At 43.1% G+C, this 23,788-nt stretch overlaps 1 protein-coding gene across 1 annotated transcript in view; it reads right to left on the reverse strand.

The window, feature by feature from the left end:
• LOC143996683 (uncharacterized) overlaps positions 1-23,788 on the reverse strand; it is a 78,793-nt gene that overhangs the window by 36,144 nt on the left and 18,861 nt on the right. Inside the window, exons 6-9 of the mRNA XM_077491887.1 lie at positions 21,972-22,108; positions 20,328-20,462; positions 11,426-11,583; positions 5,622-5,748 (exon numbers count right to left, since the gene is read on the reverse strand). Coding sequence (XP_077348013.1) covers positions 5,622-5,748; positions 11,426-11,583; positions 20,328-20,462; positions 21,972-22,108 — 557 coding nt within the window. The remainder of the gene's footprint in view (positions 1-5,621; positions 5,749-11,425; positions 11,584-20,327; positions 20,463-21,971; positions 22,109-23,788) is intronic.

The following is a 23,788-nucleotide window of genomic DNA, read 5'->3' on the forward strand; positions in this document are numbered from 1 at the left end:
GTGATCTGAATAATTTGAAGTTGAAACCAGTCCAACAGACACGGGAATTTAAGATGGGGTTAGATGCACTATTGAATAGGAAGGATATAGTAGTTCGGTCGGCCGATAAAGGGGGCGCAATAGTAGTTCTTGATAAGGCTATGTATTCGAATGAGATGAGTAGGATATTGTCAGACCCAGATACCTATACCCCATTACTTATGGATCCCACGGTTAAGTTTAAACGTGATTTAAAGGAGCTTGTCAATAAGGGGTTTGATATGGGGATTCTTAATAAAAAAGAGAGAGATTTTTTAGTACCCTTGGCGCCACGGTTGCCAGTCATGTACTCTTTGCCAAAGATTCATAAGTCTTTGGAGAATCCACCGGGGTGGCCCATCATCAGTGGAATCGACTCTGTCACGTCCCGCATAGGGAAATACATAGACATCTACAGCCACTGGTGACGGGCACCCCATCTTTTCTGAGGGACACTAAACATGTCATCAATATTCTACAATTAGTGGAATGGAAACCCACTTACTTGTTGATCACTGCAGATGTAGCTTTGTTGTATACGGCAATTTCCCATCAGTTGGGTTATGATGCAGTACAATATTTTTTAGCCCAAGATAACAACATTTCAGTTACCCAGCGTAACTATATTCTAGAACTACTTTTTTTTTGCTATGACTCATAATCATTTTTGGCATGATGGGGCCCATTTTTTGCAAGTAAAGGGGGTGGCCATGGGGGCTAAATTTGCTCCCAGCATGGCCAACCTCTTTATGGCAAAATGGGAGGAGGACATCGTCTTGGGTAACAGACCTTCAGAACTGGTGACCTGGAAAAGGTTCATTGATGATATTTTATTCATCTGGGATGGAGATAGCTCGTCGGCGGAGCTATTTCTAGCCCATTTGAATAATAATGATCGAGGCATAGTCCTCAGTCATGTTCTGAGTTCTAACAATATTCAATTTCTGGATTTAAACATATCTATCAGGGACAATAATATAATTACCACCACGTTTTTTTTTAAAACGGATAGGAATAGCTATATTCTGCTAGATTCGTGCCATCATAAATCTTGGCTGTCGGCTGTCCCAAAGGGTCAATTTTTGCGCCTACAGCGCAATTGTACCCGTAATGATGACTTCCTCAGGGAGGCATCAATTCTAAAGAGTAGATTTATGGTTAAGGGCTATAATAGTGACTCTCTTGACTCCATCATAATGGAGGTTAACAGTAGAGATCGTCAATCGCTGCTAGCCGATAAACAGCCTAGGACCGTAAATACTGACAACTATGGCTTGGCTTTGGTCACAACTTTTTCTAGCCAACACTGGGCCATTAAGAGAATTATAAAAAAACACTGGTCAGTTATAAAAAACGATCGTGTTCTGGGTCCCGAGTTACTGGATAGACCAAATGTTATCTTTAGGGGCGCTACTAGTTTGAGGAATATGATTGCTCTTAATGTCCCTGATCCCCCTACAAGACCTACCTTTTTTGGAGATCTAAAAGGTTTTTTTCCGTGTGGAAAGTGTAGAGCCTGTAGGTTGAATGTGTTACGGGGTAGGAGATTCACGGAATTTACCTCGCAGGGGACGGGACTCACATACCCCATTCGAACATTTATCACATGCTCCACTAAGTGTGTTGTGTACCTACTTAGGTGTCCATGTGGTTTGGAATATGTGGGTCGCACAGTACGTATGCTACATATACGTCTGGGGGAGCATATAACCAACATCTGTAAAGGTTTTGATAAGCATAATGTGAGCAAGCACTATGATTTGAAACATAACTGTGATCCAAGAGGTACCACCTTTTTAGCAATTGAGAAATATGTACCACATTGGCGCGGCAGTAATGCTAAACGCACCATCTCAAAAGCTGAAACCAATTGGATACATAAATTAGGTACACACATTCCTGGGGGACTCAACATTGAGTGGGACATCAACTGTTTCATTAACAATGGGTGATGCCCCCCCCCCCCTTTTTGTCCGTCTCAGTGACTGTGTTCTAAAAACTGGAATTGTCATCTAAAGTACTCATATTTTGTTAATTAAACCACATAAGTCTAGGTTTCATTGTTGCTCGTGTTTAACTTCTGTGATATTAGTTGTACATCCTTTGTGAAAAAGTGTGTTATTTTTAAGTTTAACAGTCATATCTTACTTATTAGGCTATTTTGTGAATAGACTATGGGTTAAGCTGACGTTGGTTTGGTTTTCCATTATATCATCATGTTTTTGTATCCAATTTTTTATTGGTCTGAGGATGGTTGTATTTAAATTTACACACATTCACTAGTTTTGTACATTTCGATTTTTTCGTCGCTGTTGGTGATATTACTGTTCGGTTACTTTGAGTGGTAAGTGTCATCATACACACATTCTACCATTGGATACAATTGTGGTATTCGATCTTGATCGAATGTGTATGCCGTTCGGTAGGTACCTCTTTTTACAAATTTTTCCATTTTCGGTAATGGGTGGAAATTTGGGTTAGGACTTCGTTCGAGTGAATTGGCTTTTGATTTTGACCGAATGGGTATGTCATTCGGTAGATATTTCAAAAACTTCTATAAATTTTTCTATTTTGCGTAACGGACGGGAGTCTGGGCTCTGACCTCGTTCGAATGATTTGGTAGTTCGGTGGTTAAATCAATTGAATCTACTATTGGACGTTTTTGTTTTCACCTATGGCAGGGCTCCTCACCTTACCCATAGGCTATAAAAGGGTTTAGCACAAGGGTGTGGGCGTACCCCTGATGACGTCAGATTTTGACGAAACGATCGTCGAGTAGTTACGCTCACCCTTTGTGCTTTTAGCATTCGATGATTTTATATTTGTTTTGCTAGCAAAATTGTTCATTTTTTAAGTTACGTCTTTTTTTGTATGGCTCGGTGGAGTCATCTGTAGCGCTCAACATTATTCGATTGAATAATAAATAAATTCTACGTGTTTAAACTCTATTACACGATCGGGTGCACTTGTTCATTTTGTTTTTATGGTGACACGATATCCTGAGATTTTCGAAAGGACCAGAACGGACCTGGAACTACAAAACACCCGAAGGTGTGGGCTGATTTTTGGCTTCCCACATCGGAAATTTTGCACGGTCAGTGCAAATCGTCCGGTGATGAGACTCGAATCAACTCGGAGACAGTGGAACGTTTGAGTGACTGGGTCGTTGTTCGGATGTCCGCTTCGAATCGCTTGGATATTCGTATTTGTGCATACTAATCGTTGATCTGGTAAGCCTCCATTTCTTATTTGATTTGTAGCTGTGAAGTGTCCACGTGGTCAAGCACTCTCTCCTGAACAAACAGGATTAACTGCACTCTTGTTCACCTAAATTAGGACACTATTTCATGTTTTTAAATTTCTGGTCACATGTAAATGCACTGGACTTTTGGGTTACTGAAAGATGTCAAATTCTGTCAACTAACAAATAATTTTTTTATATATATAAATTGTTCACTTTATTTGGATTCACTAAACACTTAGGTTTTTTATGATAGTTTATTCATTTATACTTAGTCACACGATACTTTACTTAGTGATAAGCGCTGCACTTTCATTCTTTATTTTGTTGTGCCCAGTATCCTGGTTATGGTGTTCAGCTGCTGTTTTTTAATTTGATTTTAAGTTTTTTACCAAGCGCAGATTTTTTTAAATTTTTCTCACTGCTATATAAATGCAGTGATTCCTGTGTAAATGACACTGGCAGTGAAGGGGTTAACCAGTGGGTGGCAGTGTAGGGGTTAAGTGTTCCTAGGGGCGTGTTACTAACTGTGGGGGGGCTGGGCTTTCATTTAGCGAACACTAATCTCTGCTCCAATCACATGGAGCAGAGATCAGCGCCACTAGTTGCTAGGCAGAATGGGGAAATGCTGTTTACAACGGCATTTCCTCCATTCAGCCGCCCCGTGAGACGATCGCGGGTATACCAGCAGTGATCGAGTCCACGGGACCCGCGACCGGACTCACGGGGGTCCCGACCAGCATGCGAGCGCGCCGGCGGCGGCGCGCTCGCGATGGCAGGGCGGCATTGAAGATTGGACGTACCTGTACGCCAATATGCCTGCCCGTGCCGTTCTGCCGACGTACATCGGCATGCGCTGGTCGGGAACCGGTTAAATTCCTACAGATGGGATTAGAAATGAAGCTGGCCCTGAGTACTATCAAAGGCCAAGTATCGGCCTTATCTGTGTTTTTTCAATGACCACTTGCTTCTCACTCTCTGGTTCGTAACTTATTCAGGGGGAAACGTGGATTAATCCTCCAGTTAGGTCACTCCTGAATCCTTGGGACTTAAGATTAGTCCTGTCGGCTTTACAAAAACAGCCTTTTTTGAGCCAATACAGGATTTTTCCCTTGGTCCTCTTGACGAGGAACATATTTTTCCTGGTTACCATATATTCTGCAAGAAGAGTATCAGGGTTGTCTGCTCTTTCATGTAAAGAGTCATATTGGATTATTCTTAAGGATAAGGTGTCAGGTATTTTTCATTTAAACCAGGATATTGTTCTGCCTTCATTTTTTTCAGAACTTTGTTCTCTGAAAGAAAGGTCACTACATTCTCTTGATGTGGTGAGAGCGGTCATTTAAAGGTGACCGCTCAGATGCACCAAAACAGATGTTTTTTGTTTGTGTTGCCTGATGGTCCTAAAAGAGGACAGGCAGCATCAGAATCTACGATCACTAGGTGGATTCGTCAAGCGATTGTTCAAACTTTTGGCTTAAAAGAAGACAATTCCTCCTTTTTAATTTTAAAGGCACTCCACCAGGGCCGTTAGTGCTTCTTGGGCAGTGCATCACCAAGCCTCCATGGCTCAGATCTGCAAGGCCGCAACTTGGTCTTCAATGCATACATTTACCATTCTTTCAAGTAGATGTAAAAGATCATGAGGATATCGTTTTTGGACGCAGTGTACTGCAGGCTGCAATATGAGTCCTCTAGTCTCTTGGTGATCTACTATTTTTGTGTCTCCCTCCTTTCAGTTGGCATTGCTGTGGGACATCCCACATAGTAACTACTATGGCTCTGTGTCCCCCGATATATGAAAAGAAAATAGCATTTTTAAAAACAGCTTCCCTGTAAAAATCCTTTTCTTTGAAGTACATCAGGGGATACAGAGGTCCCTCCCTTCTTTGGTATACACCTATATTGCTTTGCTACAAAACTGAGGTGCTCCCGCCAGTGGGAGGGGTTATATAGGGAGTGCACTTTTTAATTTAGGGGGTGCCAGTGTCCATCACCTGAGGGTGGCCTGTAACCAACATAGTAACTACTATGGCTCTGTGTCCCCTGATGTACTTCAAAGAAAAGGATTTTACAGGTAAGCTGTTTTTAAAAATCCGGTTATTTCTCAGTGTTGGTACTTTTGAAGATTGCATTGTGCAGAATCACTTTGACATGCTTGGTGGCTTCCGAATATACGCATTTGTACATACTCCATTATATTTAGTACTTAGAAGCTTGCACTTGTAGGAAGCAAGCACAGGACCAAAGCAGTCCCCATGAAAGTAAAGAGACCAGAATGTGATTAACTTGCTATTGTATATCATAATCACAGTATCTACTTGTAATTATTGATCAACATTTCTAACGCGAGGTATATTACCGTTTTCTCCACATGCACATCTTCCACTGTTTGTTGGGGCTCCCCCCCAGGATTTGATTGCTTCCCCATCTCTGGAAACCCACCAACCCCATGGTCCATCAAAAAACCTGATGTACCGACAGTCCAGCTGTGAATTAAAAGAAGGAGATAACCTTTTAACAGCTTATAAATGGCAGTCCACATAAACAAACATTTTCATCATACAGTATGTGTCAGGATCCACTAATGGGGTGTATGTATATTCAGTTTAACATAAACAGTAGTGTGTACTTACAATACAAAAATATATTTTGAGAAAAACTGGAATAAAAACAAATGTCCCATATTCAGGCATATCTGGAGGCTCAATTCACAAAGCTTTAACACAAGGATGGGGATTTTTATTTTTGTACTGTAATTTTCAAATCTCAAAAAATGTCAGTTTAGTGGTGTATGTTAGTGTTTACTGTGTACTGACAGTGCTGTAGTTGTAGGATATTGATTTATAGCACATGCCATTGACCCTTAAGGTAAATTGTGAACTGGTTTCTCTTCAGTGTATGTTGTCACTATAATTGAGAACACTTACTGTTATTAGGGATGAGCCAAACAGCCCCCGGTTCGGTTCGCACCAGAACCTTCGATCGGACCTAAAATTCGTACGAACTTTAGAACCCTATTAAAGTCTATGGGACTCGAACGTTCGAAATCAAAAGTGCTAATTTTAAAGGCTAATATGCAAGATATGCAACAGACAACACCAGCAATAAGGGGTATCTTCAGGTGTATACTGTGCTGGAGGCACACAACACCCACTTTAACTCCTGCAGATGCCTGTATTAGAGAACACCAGCAATTAAGGGTAGATACAGGTTTATACTGTGCTGTGCTGGAGGCACACAACACCCACTAACTCCTGCAGATGCCTGTATTAGAGAACACCAGCAATAAAGGGTAGATATAGGTGTATATTGTGCTGGAGGCACACAACACCCACTAACTCCTGCAGATGCCTTTATTATAGAACACCAGCAATAAAGGGTAGATACCGATGTATACTGTGCTGGAGGCACACAACACCCACTAACTCCTGCAGATGCTCTAATTAGAGAAAAACAGCAATAAAGGGTAGATATAGATGTATACTGTGCTGGAGGCACACAACACCGCTTTAACTTTAAGATGCCTGAGAAAAGAACACACTGTCCCTGCCTATCTAGCTCTTTCCCTGCACGCCGGAACACACTACACAAGGCTGCCTCGCTGGCAGCCTTATATAGTATGGGGCATGTACTAAACCCCCTGAGCTATAATTGGCCACAGGCATCCTGCTGTGGCCAATTATGGCTCTCCTCGCTGTCGGCGCTGTGATTGGCCAAGCATGCGGGGTCACAGTGCATGCTTGGCCAATAATGAGCCAGCAATGCACTGCAATGACGTAGTGCATTGTGGGCCGTTTGTGCCACACGAATTTGGTGCGAACGGTCAACAAAGTTCTGAATTCGCCGAACAAACAAATGGCCGATGTTCGAGTCGAACATGCGTTTGAGTTGAACACCGAGCTCATCCCTAACTGTCATGCATGGTCACATGTGTTACCCTCTTTGGCTTTGAAGTGGACAGGCATGGCAGTAGTGTAAGTACTATACCACCAATGAGCAGGTTTAAGATCCAGGGCAACAGCTGATTGGGGTATGTCAACACTTGAAAAGCCACTTGTTATTCTCTGTTTCTATCAAGGACACCATATCATCAAGTGCCCAAAAAAACAAAAACAAAACAAAAAACAACAAAAAAAAACAGCTGTTTTCTTTCTGATCTCCACAGTAGCACTGAAACTGTCCCCAGTTTATTAAAAAGGTAATGCTTGTGGTTACTAGAATCTCACGGTAGAGTTATTTGAGATGTTTCTACATTTTCATTAATAAACAATATTGACATTGGATTAAAAAAAAAAGTAGGTGATATATTAGAATAAAAACATATTATTTCAGTATAATTTGTTTGTTGATGTTGAGTTAAATTCCCAGCTGTGCAACAGCATAAAACTGTTTACATCCTGAAATACCTTTGTCTGGCAAACTAAAAGCAATTTTTTTCAGAATGGGAGTTTAAGTTCTAGGCCTTGTTCACATGGGCTTGTCCTCAAACGCACTCTGTCTGTGTTCGGGGACATGAACCAACACCTGCACGGTTGTCAAATTAGGACCAGCTGCTGTATCCCTATAGACATGAATGGACTGCCTGCACGAGGATGCACAGAATACCTGTCGCAGGTAGCCTACTGTGTATTTAGTTAGCTGTCCAGCTAAGGGAGAAATGGTTAATATTTTGCCGCATTTTCCCAGTGTATTTGTGGGCTTTCGCTGAGGTCCAGCCTTCCACCCATGTTCTATGAAAGGGAAGATGTCTGGATCCTAAGGGGGCTCTGGGGAACACTTGGAAAAACGCATGGGGAACACATGCAACTAGAGACTTGCAGGGACCTGTGGTCCCCTCTGGAACGCTGATTTGCTGGAAGACCCCTAGAACATGGACTTTTCTGTTCGAGAATTGCCAAGCATGTATTTCCTCAGTGAGACTTCACCTGTGCAGGTAACCTGGAGCAGCCACAGTTAGGTTTAGTTAGGAAAAGAATGTTGTTGCATGTTATACATGTCATGCCAAGTTTACAGTAAAAGTTGATGGAACTGCTCAGAACCTGGTCTAAAGGGATGCATGTGAGGTCTTGGTGTATTACTAAAGAACTTGGGTCCATAACCAGAATATGGGGTATGTGTAACATCACTATAACAGAGGTTCATTCAACAAGACAAGAAAGAAAAGGTAGTTGCCATGAATACTCACAACAAAAAACAGCCAGTCTTTGGCATGGTACCTGGTTAGGTGACAGGTTATCCAGTAGCAAGGGGGTCAGTGATTTGATTCCCTCCCTAGCTGTTCATTTCTGCTGGTCTCTGGGAAAGGACTAGCATTTTGCTGATTGATGGCCCAGTCACTAGGAATGGGAAGAGAAGAGTTAAGTGACAGCACATATGAGGTATGCTCTATGTGCTTGGTGGGACCCCATTCTGTTACTGGGAGTGAGGTAACAGAGATATGCTGACTGGCGGAGTGGGCAGCGGCTCAATCTGTCCCTCCAAATCCAAAACATACATAAATACCAGTGTATAGGACATGGGACGAAGCAGCTTGAGTTGGTAGGCTACCTTGATGTTTGATTCTACACATGACTGCAGTTCCGCCTTTTCCCAGGCATTGGTGAGTACACGTTCAGGCTAAGTGTTACCCCAAGTACAAGGGTTATTGGCCTTGTTCAATGCCTGACCCACCCCAGGGTAGGCCGCCCATGTGACCCTCTCACCCAGTGAGAAGAGAGAACATGGAGGACAGGACAGCCACCGTGTCACCTTAACCTGTTCTACCCTTACACACTTGTGCATCCTTCTGTGGGCAAAGATGGCCCTTCGCATGGATATATGCATAGATACGCCCGTGTAAATGGGGCCTAAAAGTTTCCAAAAAAAGAGTCTGCCATTCACTAATAATTCAAGAGGTTTTTTTCTGGTGTATGTGTTTTAAATGACAGTGATTGATTCACCACAGTGTTTTAAATGACAGTGAACGTTTGATGAAAGTTACATTCATTGCTTTATAAATATGCCTAAAGTATATGTAAACTCAATTTAACATGTTATTGTAATTTCAGAAGCTATTTTTGGTAGTTGCATCTTTCATTTAAATAATACTTGGCAATCCCACCATGTAGGTTATTCAGGCTCTTCCTGCTATAAATTGAAAGCGTTCTGCCCAGCCTATAGATTGTGCTCCAGTGCCATCACTCTTTCAGACATGCTTTCAATAGATTACTACAAATGGCAGTTTCAGCAATCATTAACTTTTGTCACCATCAGTAGGCCCAGACTGGCCATAGGGCACACCGGACATTTGCCAGATGGGCCAGGGGCCACCGAGCCTCATGCTAACAAGAGGTGGCTAATGTGGTAGAGTAGGCCCAAAGTATATGCCCCTTGAGACCCTTGTCATGGAGAGTCCCAGTCTGATGGCAGCAGGAGTGGGGTGGGCAATGAAGGCCTTGGATCTGGTGGCAGCAGCGTCCTTGGGGCATGGGCAGGATGATATCACCTTGCTCTGCCTATCATCCCAACATAGTGAGCGGGTCAGCCCCAAAGACGGTGGCTGTAGGGAGGGCAAGCAGCGAGGGCATCTAGGACCAATAGGCCATGGGGGGAAGACCTCCACCTCCTCCCTGACCCCCTAAGAGACAACAGCAGTGGGTGAAGAATCCCCAGTACCCCCCAGAGCCTTCAATGTCCTACTGCTGGCATGGAAGGTACAAAAAAAATCACACACACCTACCCCTCTCTCTCATCCCCCATCTCCCCTCTCTCTCTCACCCCTCGTCTCTGTCATCCCCCACTCTCTCTCTCATGCCCCCATCACCCCTCTCTCTCCCTATCCCCTTCACTCCCCCCCCCCCACATGCAGGCAGGTGGAACTGAGTGGACACCGACTGACAGGTTACAGCGAGTGAGCGTCGCTGATCCCATCCCCACAAACACTACCACTAATCCCACCCCCCCACCAGCACTGCCACTCATCCCATCCCTGCTAGCACTGGCACTCATCCCATCCCCTCCCAGCACTGCCACTGACACTGCCATTGACCACACCCCCCCCCCCCCACCCACAGCACTGTCACTGATCCTATCGTCCCCAACACTGCCATTCATCCCATCCTCCCCCAGCACTGCCACTAATCACACCCCCCCCAGCCCCCACAACCAATGGGGGAGCTGGAGTGATGTGCAGTAACCTCCAGCAACCAATTAGCAAGCATACATTATGTGCTGTAACCTCTGGCAACCAATCGCAATTGTTGCCTGATCTGTTGCATTAAAATGATTTTGAGTCTAGCTGCTATTTAATGTATGTCTCAGACTTTTTGCAAGTAGAGAGCTAAATTGCATGGGGGGGGGCAAGAAAATGTTTGCCCAGAGTCAATATTAAAGACAGTGACAGAGAGTTCCAGAGGGTGAGAACCAAAACATAAAGTATACGATTATATTGCATATATCATGCACCTGGCTCTCACCCACAGGTCTCTGTCTGCCGCAAGTCATGTGGGCTCTAGAAAGTTACACCGACTGAGTCTCTGAGTACTCCCAGACTGGTCCTCCCATAGACCTCACCACCGAACATGATGGCAGTGCTCTGTGGTAGCTGCCTGTAAAAACCCAGCTGAGAAAGACAGAAAACAGAATCTGTTATGAGATGTGCATAGCCAAATTCTGTTTTCTACTTTCATATGGTGTGGGCCCCCAGGGTGGGACCGTGTCACTGGTAGGAACTTACTCTGCTTGAGTAATCCTCCATCTGCAGTATGTCACCTCTCACGGTGCTCAATAGAGATGCCAGCGCTCGTATTGATGCCGACACTCGTAGAGAAGCCAGTGCTCAATAGAGATCCCAGCGCTCAGTAGAGTATGCTGGTGTTTATGGAGGGAAAGTAGGCTGGTAGACTAGGCAACCTATCGGAGGAGGAATAAAGATGTATCAGGCTATGCACATTGCATAGGATATACAATATGCTAAGGATACACTATTGGCGTAGCCAGTTTTGTCCCAGTCCGGGCCTGACCACCAGCAAACCTGCCTTAGGATATGCCATGGAGCCATCACTGGAGTACATGCATGTAGACAAAAAGTGGCTGTGGGAGATCAGTAGCACTGAGATGCAACAAAGGATGCCAAAAAGGTGAGAAGAAGTATTTTATTCTTTTGCAAACTACTTACATACTTACTTTCACAAATTGCTCACAGCTTTCAGAAGCACTAGTCAAGCTTCTTAGTTGAGCCAAGGAAGCTGTTTTATATGTGATAGTTCTAGAGTAACATCCAGGCTCTCTGCAGGGAATAACTCTCTCCTTATTTTCTGCATCATGTCCAACAATTGTTATTCCTGTATAACATCACAGTCACAATAATAACACAAACTGATATTATACTATATGGGTATTACACTATTAAAAACATCAAATAACTATAGCAACTGAAATGTATTTCAGTATTATAGGTAAAGAAGAATGGTACCAGTAACATCACTAGTAAGGCCAAGTGTACATGCAGTAAATATTTATTAACAGGCATTTATAATGCTGCAAATTATTGCTCCTTAAAGCAGTCTTAAACCCAAAACAGCACAGCAGGGCCCGTTCCTGCGCCCAACAAGAGTATCGGTGAGGGGTTACAGTGTTGTGGCACCACCACTGCCTAAGGCCCAATTTTTTTGCCCCTGTTTAACAGGGGCATGTAATTACCCTTTTTGATATAATATTTAACAGCAGGGCCCATTCCTGCTCCCACCAAGAGTAACTGTGAGGGTTTACAGTGTTGTGGCACCACCACCAAAGGCCTATTTTTTCTGACTCTATTTAACAGGGGCATGTAATAAACATTTTTGATATAATATTTAACAGCAGGGCCCGTTCCTGCGCCCACCAAGAGTAAATGTGAGGGCTTACAGTGTTGTGGCACCACCACCCAAGGCCAAATTTTTCTGCCCCTGTTTAACACGGACATGTAATTACAGTTTTTGAAATAATATTTAACAGCAGGGCAAGTTCCTGTGCCCAACAAGAGTAACTAAGAGGGGTTAGTGTTCTGGCACCACCAAAACTTAAGGTCCAATTTTCTGCAGGGTATATAGGGCAGGCCGTATACTTCTGTTCAGAGTATATAGTGCCTGGGCCCCCCACGCCATTTTTTCAAAAATTTGGGTGCGGTGTTCTCCTTAATATCCATACCAGACCCAAAGAGCCTTGTAATGGGTTGGGGGCGGACCCATGCCATTCTTCTCAATGATTTTCATCTCTATTGCTTGGACCTAACAATACATAACAGCCACAAGCAATTTTGAATTACTTTTTTCCATTAGAAATGTCTTTTTGCTGTGGTATTGTTCAAAATACAGGAAAACTGTGCCACTTTACAGGCATACTATAGACACCCCCAGGCACGATATTTAAAGGAATATTTAATTTTTATTGTTTCACTTTAAGCATTCTTAAAATCACTGCTCCTGAAAAAATGTCAGTTTTTAAAACTTTTTTTTGCATTGATACATGTCCCCTGGGGCAGGACCCAGGTCCCCAAACACTTTTTAGAGCAAAAATGTGCATATAAGTCTTTAAAATAAACACTTTTGATTTTTCACATTCATGTACCATAGACTTTAATGGTTTTTGCACATTCGAACAAACTTTTTAGCATCTTTGGATGTTCTGATGCAAACCGAACTGGGGGGTGTTCGGGTCATTCCTACCAAACAAGGGAGTTGGATAATCAGTTTATTGATATGAGGTCCATAGTCTGAATGGTACTGTAATTGTTTGCTCTTTAGAGGTCAGAAGAGGAGATCAGATGTGTTTACACTGTTTAGCATATGTTAAGAGGTTACACTTCAGGGCCGAGTTGTTATCTGCTATCCATCTGACACTGCAGCATTTAGTTCATACTGTGCTCTGCATTTTAATAATCATTCATAAAATTTCATAATGATCAATCATAAAAGGGCAGTGTAGAGACAGCAGAGTTCAATTCTCTTTGCATAACGCTGTAGAGAACTCTCTCTGATTGGAGGAGAGGCTGCCCACATCACTTTGACAGGTCATATAACTGGAGTTATCCTCCTCCCAGCATTTTTTTTTTCTCATTCATTAATTTCAATGGGACACCACTTATTGCGGAACGGTGACACAGAAGAAATATTTGTAAAGCACATCACTGTGTCCTATAGTGATGTGGTGGTTGTCAGAGGGAGCCACTGAGAGATACAGGGTACATGAGATTGGCATTCCTGGTAATGTCAGTTTCTTGATGGAATTTGGGGGGTCGTGTTCTCTACATTAGAGCCATATTTGGTGGTGCAGCCAGTGTGAAATTGCTACTTCTTTACAGGTGTAGCACCCTCCTCTACCATAGGTAGGTGCTAGAGTGAGGATTTTTGGTAATGAACTGTCAGTACAGGTAAATTTAAGCAGGCCTATGTTGCAAGCTAGGTCTGTTTGTTTTGAGCTGGGGATAGGGAGTGGTTTGTGTAGCAGTGGGTGTGACCACCTATGCTTTGGTTCTGAGGCACCTCCCCTGCTTCCAATGAGAATGTTCTGGAAGAGGGGCAGGGCCTAGAACCAGAGTGGCAGGCAGCTCATATGAGGAGCCCTGACCAATCACCAACTGGAATTGGCAGGGGGCAGGCCTTCCATATAAGCTGAGGCAACAGGCCACTGGGAGGACTTGTCGGCCAGGAGAAGTGGAGAATGGAGTACTAGACAACAGCAGGAGGGCACCCCTCAGGGGGGTGTGCACCGAACACGGGAGGAGGCCTGGGAGAGCTGTGAGGGAGCTTCACCCTTACACGGTCATGGGTGAAGTCCTCATCATTAGACAGTCATTGATGAGGAGTTCCTGGAGCAGAAGGGCAGGAGAAGCTGTTGGAACATACGGTCAAGTTAAATTCTCCATCATGGACTCGGGGCAAAGGAAGGTTGGTGAGTGTACCAGAGTGGAGGGCTGGATGTGGAGACATGCCAGGAAGTCTTTCAGGGAACTTTGTCCTTACACGGTCATGGATGAAGTCCTCATCATTACACGGTCATTGATGAGGAGTCCTGGATCAGAGGAGAGACTGTGGGGAATAGTGTCAAATCGATGTGGCCCGAGGGCGCAGGATTTGCAGGCTGGACTAGACAGTAGTCCACCGTTAAGTACATGCTATTAATCTACTAGGCCTTCAAGTAAAGGTACTGCAGGCCTCTGGCCTAGTAGCAGCATCTAATCAGATTCAGCATTAGAGACTATTCAGAGTAGGATCTTTTGCATATAGAAGAGGATGTGACAAGAAACATAATGTGCTACAGAATAAGTTTGTGCAGGAGGGAAGGATTCCTGGGAGCAATAGTCTGCAGGAGTTACGCAGAGGAGGAGCAATAATCTGCATGGGGATGCAGGGAAGAGACTGTAGATGTTTTACATGTGCATCATTTCTTCAAGGCTCAACTAATGTTCTAAATTATAAATAGGATGGCAAAGTAAATTGAAACCCCTTTCCCCAACCAAGTTATATCCCCCCCCCCAATAAACAAAAACAAAACAAAGCAAATGACTGTTCATTGTCTCAGAGGTGATATATGAAGGTCTGGCAGTGGGGTGATTTGGTGGATGTTAGTAACTAGTGGCAACACACCGCTACATTTGGAGGTCCCACCGAGATCTTCATGGTTAACCTGCTAGCCGTCGCCCCTAGCAACCATCAGAGAAGGGGGACTTTGCCTGTTTTGCCAAAGTTTCTGGTATAACGAGGAAAGGACTGTGTTTTGCCTTCAAAATTTACTTTTGCCATGTGCTGTTGCCCATAGCAACCTAATCCAAACTTGTTGCCAAGTGTTGTTGCCCATATCAACCATCCAGGATCAGCGCTACCATCACGCCCCTGCACCCATTTGCTTCAATGGACACTTACTACAGCAATAAGCCCTGCAACCAGTGACTGTAACCATGTGCTATCACCTGTGGCAACCACGGCAAGCGGTCGCAGTCCAGATTGCAAATATGTTCATCGCTCTGTATAGTGCAGACATTACACACTGTATTGCAGAAAATCAAAGTGACTTTATTAATCCTGCTTAACACAATAAAATGATTTTGTGAATGTCTACTGTTGCCCCTAGTAATGGAATGCAATGAGGGGTGTCTATGATGGAATGCTGCACAGTCAGTCCCACACAGTAGGATCTTACAGGAGAGACTTCACTACGTTAATGGTGATCGCTGTATAGTTTGCCTGCCTTCAGTTTCCAGCTTCTGTGACGCAGTTTTAAAAACTACATGCCTGGACAGTGCCTACAATCCATCTGCACCTGCCACCAAGTGTCACTACAGTGCACACTGCTTGAAGCCTGCTTACAGTTCCTTGTACGCTGAACCAATGAGTGTGTGGGCGGAGTTACGCCCCAGTGGAGGAAAGCGAGAGAGATCAGCGTGCTGCATGCCAGACACGAGGCAGATGAAGATGGCGGAGGGTGGTCAGATGACAACCACTGTGCAGCGGTCACCTGAAATGCAGGATCGGGTGCTGGTCGACACCGGCATCTGGCTGGAGTTCTGTGGAGGACTTGCCTTGGGGTTGATCGGAGGAGTGGAGCGGTTGTGTGTGTAATGCCACAGGTGCCATATACCAATGATCGTGGATGAATGCCTGGGCCCGGTGCGGCCATTGTGGAGAGCCATTACCGGCTTAGGGCCAGTGCAGCTGGACTCGAGGTATTATTCTATCCACCTGCTCACAGGACTGTGCATGCCGCAACCACAGGAAGCTCGGAGGGCAGGAGAGGGCCAAGGATCACCTGCCAGGGATGAAGGAGAGCTGCCATCAGGTATGTTCACCTCAGAGGTCCAGGACATATCGGAAGAAAAGACTGCTGCCGAGAACCGTGGCCTGGCTAGGGGTCCGGGGGTTGCAGGAGTCAGTGTGCAGCCTCCGGTTGATATCCCTGAAGAGCTTCAAGTAAGACTCTTGCTGTGCCCATTTGGAAGAAGCCCATGGTGCAGGAGGAGGGAGAACCCCTCAGGTGAGCTGGATGAGGTGAGCGAGGGCCGGGTCATAGACTGGGGTTCACTCAGAGTGCTGGAATGGAGAAGGGGATAGCCGGTGGAGGTTTCCAGATCCACACATTTATGTGTGAGGAGGACTGCTGTGCTGTGCAGCCCACATAACAGCGGCCACAGGGACTGCAAGGACAGGGCAGGGCCTGTGTGGTTTTCTCCACTGACAATTCAAATTATTTTGCAGGGAGAGTCCTTTGCCTGCCACTCAGGGTGCCTGATGGCAGGAAAAGTGCATCATGGACACTAGGGGGTACTGTCCCTGCCAACCTCTTTGCTACTTCGAAAGGGACTCCTTCACTCAGGAGCAAGGAGAGGTTATCTGGTTTCACATGTATGTCTGCCTGTTGCTCTGCAGGAGGTTCACCTAGATCCCTCCTGGTGGAGTGACAGCAGGTGGGTAAATACATGTAGGAAATGTAAATTGATGTTTCACCAATGGGAGAATTATAACCCCCTCTCAGTGGTAAATTACTAAGCTTTTGTGTTTGTGTCTTCTTTTAGGACGCCAGGGATGTGACAGCTGTCCATCTTCACCGCAGAAACAGATAAAGAACTGTGATAGGCAGAGTATTCTTCCCAAGAGAGCAGTGCTCTGCTTTCACTTGTATGTACCTAGCTGCAGGGACCTGTAGTTAGGATGTCTATGCTCTATAATGTGAATTTGTGAACAGATTGTACATATTATATTTTTATACTTTTGTACTTAATTTATTTGTGCATAGCCCTGTCCAAGTTTTCACCCTATCCCCTATTCAACCAATTGATATGGGATGCCTTCACTCCTGGGCCCAGGAGATCATTTTTGGAAATTAACTTTTTTTCTACAGCTGGGGACCAGCTGTAAATTGGTGGGGGGTGAATATAGCACCATCTACCATAGGTAGGTGCTAGAGTGAGGATTTTTGGTAAGGAACTGTCAGTACAGGTTACTTTGAGCAGGCCTATGCTGCAAGCTAGGCCTGTTTGTTTTGATCTGGGGGCAGGGAGTGGTTAGTGTAGCAGTGGGTGTGACCACCCGTGCTTTGATTCTGAGACGCCTCCCCTGCTTCCAGTGAGAATGTTCTGGAAGAGGGCAGAGCCTAGAACTGGAGTGGCAGGTAGCTAATGCAAGGAGCCCTGACCAATCCCCAACTCGAACTGGCAGGGGGCAGGCCTTCCATATAAGCTGAGGTAACAGGCCACTGGGGGGAGTTGTCAACCGAGAGAAGTGGAGAATGGAGTACTAGACAATAGCAGGAGGGCACCTCCATCTGGGGGGGTGCACCGATTGTGGGAGGAGGCCCGGGCTGTGAGGGAGCTTCACCCTTATACAGTCATGGGTGAAGTCCTCATCATTACACGGTCATTGAGGAGTTTCTGCAGCAGAAGGGCAGGAGAAGCTGTCATTATGTACAGTCCGGTTAAGTTCTCCATCATCGACTCGGGGCAGAGAAAGGTCGGTGAGTGTACCAGAGTGGAGGGCTGGATGTGGAGACATGTCAGGAAGTCTGTGAGGGAACTTCCTCCTTACACAGTCATGGATGAAGTCCTCATCATTACATGGTCATTGATGAGGAGTCCTGGATCAGAGGAGAGACTGCGGTGAATAGTGTCAAACTGATGCGGCCTGAGGGCACAGGATTTCATAGTTTTATAGTTTCATAGTTAGTAAGGTTGAATAAACACACCAGTCCATCAAGTTCAACCTGAGTGAGTGTCTACAATTGTCCCTATCCCTGTACATTGCACACTCACATTGGTCTCTAACCTCAAGGAAACCACAATCCTAGGTCCCCATTCATATACTAGGGCCAATTTTGGACAGAAGCCAATTAACCTACCTGCATGTCTTTGGATTTGGAAACAGTAGGCCACCATTCAGCACATGCTATTAATCTACTAGGCCTCCGGGGAGAGGTACTGCAGGCCTCTGGCCTAGTAGCAGCATCTAATCAAATTCAGCATTAGAGACTATTTAAAGTGGGATCTTTTGCATATAGAGGATGTGACAAGAAACATAATGTGCTGCAGAATAAGGTAAGGATTCCTGGGAGCAAAAGTCTGCAGAAGTTACGCAGAGGAAGAACAATAATCTGCATGGTGATGCAGGGAAGAGACTGTAGATGTTTTACATGAGCATCATTAAAATTATGATGGCAAAGTAATTTGATAGATGGGCATCCCATATACCCCTTTCCCCAACCAAGTTATATCCCCCAATAAACAAAAACAAAGCAAATGTCTGTTCAGGTGATATATGGAGATCTGGCAGCAGGGTGATTTGGTTTAGTAACTAGTGGCAACACACTGCTACACAAGTAACATCTATATTCAGAGATGTTGCTTTAAATGTAATTTAATTATCAAAGCCCTTGTGATGATAAGAAAAGTAATAGGAACAGCACAATGCAGGCAAAGGAGCCTGGGGAAGACTTTAAAAAAAAATAAGGGGTATAGTGTATAGTGTATGTAGTGTTCAAGGGGACCAACTGGGTTGATCAAGCTCATTTTGACAGCCAGGTGGCCCGGAATTAATGTTTGATGAGGGTACAGATGTTATACATAAAGCTACAGGGAGACTAGGATACATGTCAGGGATGTGCCCTGAACACTCCCTCTGGGCACATTTTTATCTCACAATGTGTCAGTTGTATGAGATGACTGCTGGACAGAGTACAATATAATGCAACAATGGTCCCAGGTGCACATGCACAATAGCTTCAATAAAGGGGTCATATTTTAGATCACATCAGATGCAAGATAAAAGATGCTGCTTTTAAGAAATCTATCACTTAACATTATTTTTTGCAACCATTAAGTGATGTCTCTATTGAAAATATTAAAATTATGAATATAGCGAATAATGTCAGACATACATTTTGGTATATAACTGCTTTAAGGATGTTATGCGCTGATAAAGGATTGCAAAATTAATTTTAAAAGTCTTTTTTTGATGTTCTGAGGTCTTTGTATAAAAGTGATATAAAGGAAAAGGGGCATTAGCCAAAAATGGAACAGGATTTTGAACTACCGTAAATGAAAATGTATAAAGTATACAATATTTATTAGACATTTACAGTATACTAAAGGTTATTTATTGATGTCATAGCAGATTATGCTTCAGATGTATACAAATCAATGGTTTCCATTACCATTTTACAGGCAGCGCTTCCGATTTTGTCTAAATAGAATCACAGAAGACGTGTAGCAGGCTTAGAAATCGGGTATTTTACAGAATTCTTTGTGCCTATAGGAGTTTCTGCCACTGTGCTATTGTGTGAGAATGTCCAATAGCTTCAAGATTGTTTATGGGCTTGTTAAAGAAAATATGAGCTACTTCTGATAAGATACTGGGTGAGTAAACTTGTGGCTACATACAGTACATACAGTGAATCTGGATTCATGATTTACCAAGATTTTTCTTTTATTTCCATGCTAGCAGTGTCTATAATTCCAGGCCACGTAAAACTGGGTGTGCCTCAGATCTGTGCCATTTGTTGTAGTAAATAATTCATTCTGCTTCTTTGAACCACTGCTAGTTACTTTTTTTTAGTTCATCTTATTTTATAGGGAACATCTAAATGTTTCTAATTTCTTATCTCTACACTTTGCATTGCTCCTGCATGAAAGCCTTCTGAATAAAATAACACAACAAAAACAAAACTAATCAAATAGAATAAAAATGATGACTCTAAAGTCTGACTGCATGTCTTTACTTTAAAAAGCCATATGTCTCATTAGGGGGGGGACTACCTTAACTTCCTGTGTTAGTGACACAAGAAGTAGTCTTTTCAAAGTAAGGAAAATGTACCCCATGTCATCGAAACAAAAATTGTAATGAGAAGATTTCCTTTATATTCCTTTTCCAATGAAAGCTCAAAATATTAGATTTTCCCATCATGTTCATCACCATTGTCACCAGGAGAAATAGAGAGGGTGGATATATCTAGTGCTAACACAGCAATAAAAGCCTGACAGTGAGTCTTACCCTCCCCTTCTCTGTCCAAAAACTAAACAAAGTTTTGACTTTAGATATTATTTAATAATAATTTAGAAGTTTACCTGTTAGGTGGTCAGACTCCATATCACACTCTACATAGAAGTGGCTCACCCCTTCCTCCACACCATCTGGATCTATCATATAGACTCCAGACTCTTGCACACCAACGTTCTTTAAAGCTGCACACGACTCATACACTACACAGCAAATAAATAAATATGTTAAATTAGGAAGACATTGATGATTTTACAACATAATTCTGGAATATGGATGCAACAGATGAAAATGATTTAGGAAAAAAACTTTCCATTGTGTCTAACCACATTGGGTGACTATGTCATGTCTGTGGGAAGCTTCAGACAGTCCCAGGCCAATATTTTGGGGAAGAATGCAATCAGACAGGTTATAAAAACTTACCCTGAATGCTAGTCCTCTATTCTAGTGTGTCCATCAATATATGTTAGTCCCATGTCTTTGGTGTCCAATGCATACATTGAAATTGGTTTTCTATCTAATCAGTCATGTTTATGGCTGAAACCTGGCCCAAAGACATTTTCAGATTGTCAAACATATATGTACGTGCATGTCATTGTATTACCATGCCTCCCAATCATCCCAGATTCTGTGGGACAGTCCTGGGATTCCAACAAAATTCCAGTGTTCTGCGAATGTCCTGTCCAGAGTGTCCCGGAGCCAGGTGCCAAAACAAGTTCTGGCCCTTGGCTCCACAAATTCACCTGGTAGGGGAGTGCTAGCACCAACATCTGTGACAGGTGTCCTGGGTCCCTAGTGCCACGATCTTACCCTCTGGAGGTACAGGCTCCCTGTTGGCTGCCTTTAACAACAATACACGTCAGAGCTGAGGGAAGCTGGGCTCCTCATTGGCCAGGAGGAGAGATATTCCCTCATATTGAGCCGTGCTGATCTGTTGTCTGTTTTAGGGTTTTAGGTAGGGAAAATTGCACTGGGAGGCATATGAGGCGGTAGGGGGCAGTTAACAAAATTTGTGCTGCGAGTGAATTTATGCTGGAAGGAGTTTCTAAGGAGATTTATGTTAGGGGTTAATTTGGAAGGGGAGAGGATTTGTGCAAAAAAGGGGAGTGATTGTATAGGGTGGAGGATTTTTGCTAGAAGAGGGGGAATTGGAGGGGAAAGGTTTTGCCTAGATATGAAGAGGAGAATTGTACTGGGAGGGGGGATTTGTCTGGAGAGTTGTAGTAGAAAAAATTGGAGTTGGGGGGAATTGTGCTAGAAGGGGGTGAGGGCATATGTGCTGGGAGGGAGGATTTGGGGTTGGGGTCACAGAGATTTGTGCTGGAAGGGGAAGAGGATTTGGAGTAGAAGTTTGTGCTCAAAGGAGTCTGGAATTTTGCTGGGAGGGGAATTTGGGGGGACTCGTGCTAGTAATATACATAAAACAAAATAAAAATACAAGATCTTACATAAAACTTTACATGTGTGCAAAATTAAAACAATTACCAACATGCACATATTCCTAAATAAGCCGGAATATACAGTATGTGATAGTCACGAATATAAAACAAACATTAGACATACCATTTTTGCTTCACTGCAATAAAGATAAAACAAATAAGTATACATTTGATCAAAGTATAAAAAACTAAAATATATAACAAGTAGATGTGAGTGAACAGAGCACACATAATAACCTACTCACTGTCCTCAGCATGCAATCATTATTTTACCTTGGCAAATAACACCTGCTCTTTCTTTGGTATCACATGTACCAGAATTTTTCATATTGCAGTTTTCCAGTACAGCCTCACTTCCATTGCAGTTAACAGAGGAAATTGCTGATAACACTGTATCCTCTCCAATAATCCTGACAAATCAGAAAAAATAAGTCAGGGTGGCTTTAAAAACATAGCGAACTTTGACTTACTGTAACTGTGCATACAATTTTAGGGCTGTTTATAGTTCCTAAAGCCACTCCCCCTGATGATGTCTACTACGGCAAAATATATTTGGCAGGTCCAGCAGAAGCGACGTCACCATGCACACCGATTCCAGACGTGGCCTTACGAAGGAAATATCTACTGATTGAACGGTTATGGTACTTTGTGAACCGGCTCTTTTAACTCTCATTTATGTGAGTGTGCACTTTTTAATGCTTTAATAAAATCCTGGACTTGATTTTACTACAGTATGAGAATCTTCCCTCTTGTATATTACTTACCTTTGGTGGATAAGGGGCGCTTTATATAATGTCTATCTGAAAATCTATGAAGAACAGGTGGCTGTGTTATTTTGAGTGCTTTATGACCATGCTTTTGGATCGTCATATACATCTGGTAAGGTACCTAATATGCACAAGAGGTGGACACTGGTTTTGATGGGGTTTTTCTTTTCCTTTGGTGGAAGACTATTATCAATGTGTTCTTCATTTTATGCTATGAATTAACAAACAGAGGCTCACTCTTCTCTGTTTGGACATTTGAGAGCGTGGACATTTCTTTTGATTACTTTACACTTTATATTAGTGGCTCTCGAGACCACTTCCTTAGATTAACACTTGAGTGGATTTTTGTTTTTATAACTACTACTTTCATTTTATATGTATTAATATGGTTTGTGACATGTTTATGTATGTGTATCTTTATTTAGCTCTGCATTTTTTTTCATAGTATCTGCAAAAGCCTGAACAAAATTACAGCCCATTTTCCTCTTTATGGTATCCCTTTCGACATGGTAAATTTTGTTCTGCGATAAATATCTTTAGTGGACCTTCTAGCTACACTAAAAAACATACAAAAGGGGCAAGGGATCTAACCCTTAGGGTCTTTCAAGGTGCTGATATATCATAATAGAAACGATATCAAGCAGAAGGAAATAGCGTAAAAATAACACAAATTTTTATTATACACAAGAGATACAAAACAATGTAAAAAATAAGTAAAAAAACGTAATCACATTTTTTTCAATTAAGGATTTTGATACAGTTTATGGAGCTTATAAAATATACCACTCTTTGAGTGGTATATTTTATAAGCTCCATAAACTGTATCAAAATCCTTAATCGAAGAATGTGATTAAGTGTTTTTACTTATTTTTTACATTGTTTTATATCTCTTGTGTATAATAAAAATTGGTGTTATTTTTACGCTATTTCCTTCTGCTTGATATCGTTTCTATTATGATATATCAGCACCTTGAAAGTCCCTAAGGGTTAGATCCCTTGCCCCTTTTGTATGTTTTTTCGCATATATTTGGGGATGTGATGCAAAAAATCATCCAGACTATACCTCCTTTCTGTATATTTCTTCTAGCTACACTGTAAGAGGTGATAGGACTATCCAAGAAGTGTAGGTGAACAGCCAGTTTACAGTAAAGTAGGGCACCAACGACAGATCAGGCCTCAAGGTAGTATGAGGACTCACAGAATTAGTGTCACGTACTTGGTCGTAGTCTGAAGTGACGAGGTAGGCCTCCTTTGTATCTCCAGCCTAGGCCCCACTGATAGTGAGATAGAGGGTGCCAAGGGACAGGAGGAACACTAGTGCCT

This window comes from Lithobates pipiens, unplaced genomic scaffold, assembly GCF_037356315.1.
Source record: "Lithobates pipiens isolate NorthernLeopardFrog02 unplaced genomic scaffold, aLitPip1_a1.2 Scaffold_19, whole genome shotgun sequence".
NCBI classification, from domain to species: domain Eukaryota; kingdom Metazoa; phylum Chordata; class Amphibia; order Anura; family Ranidae; genus Lithobates; species Lithobates pipiens.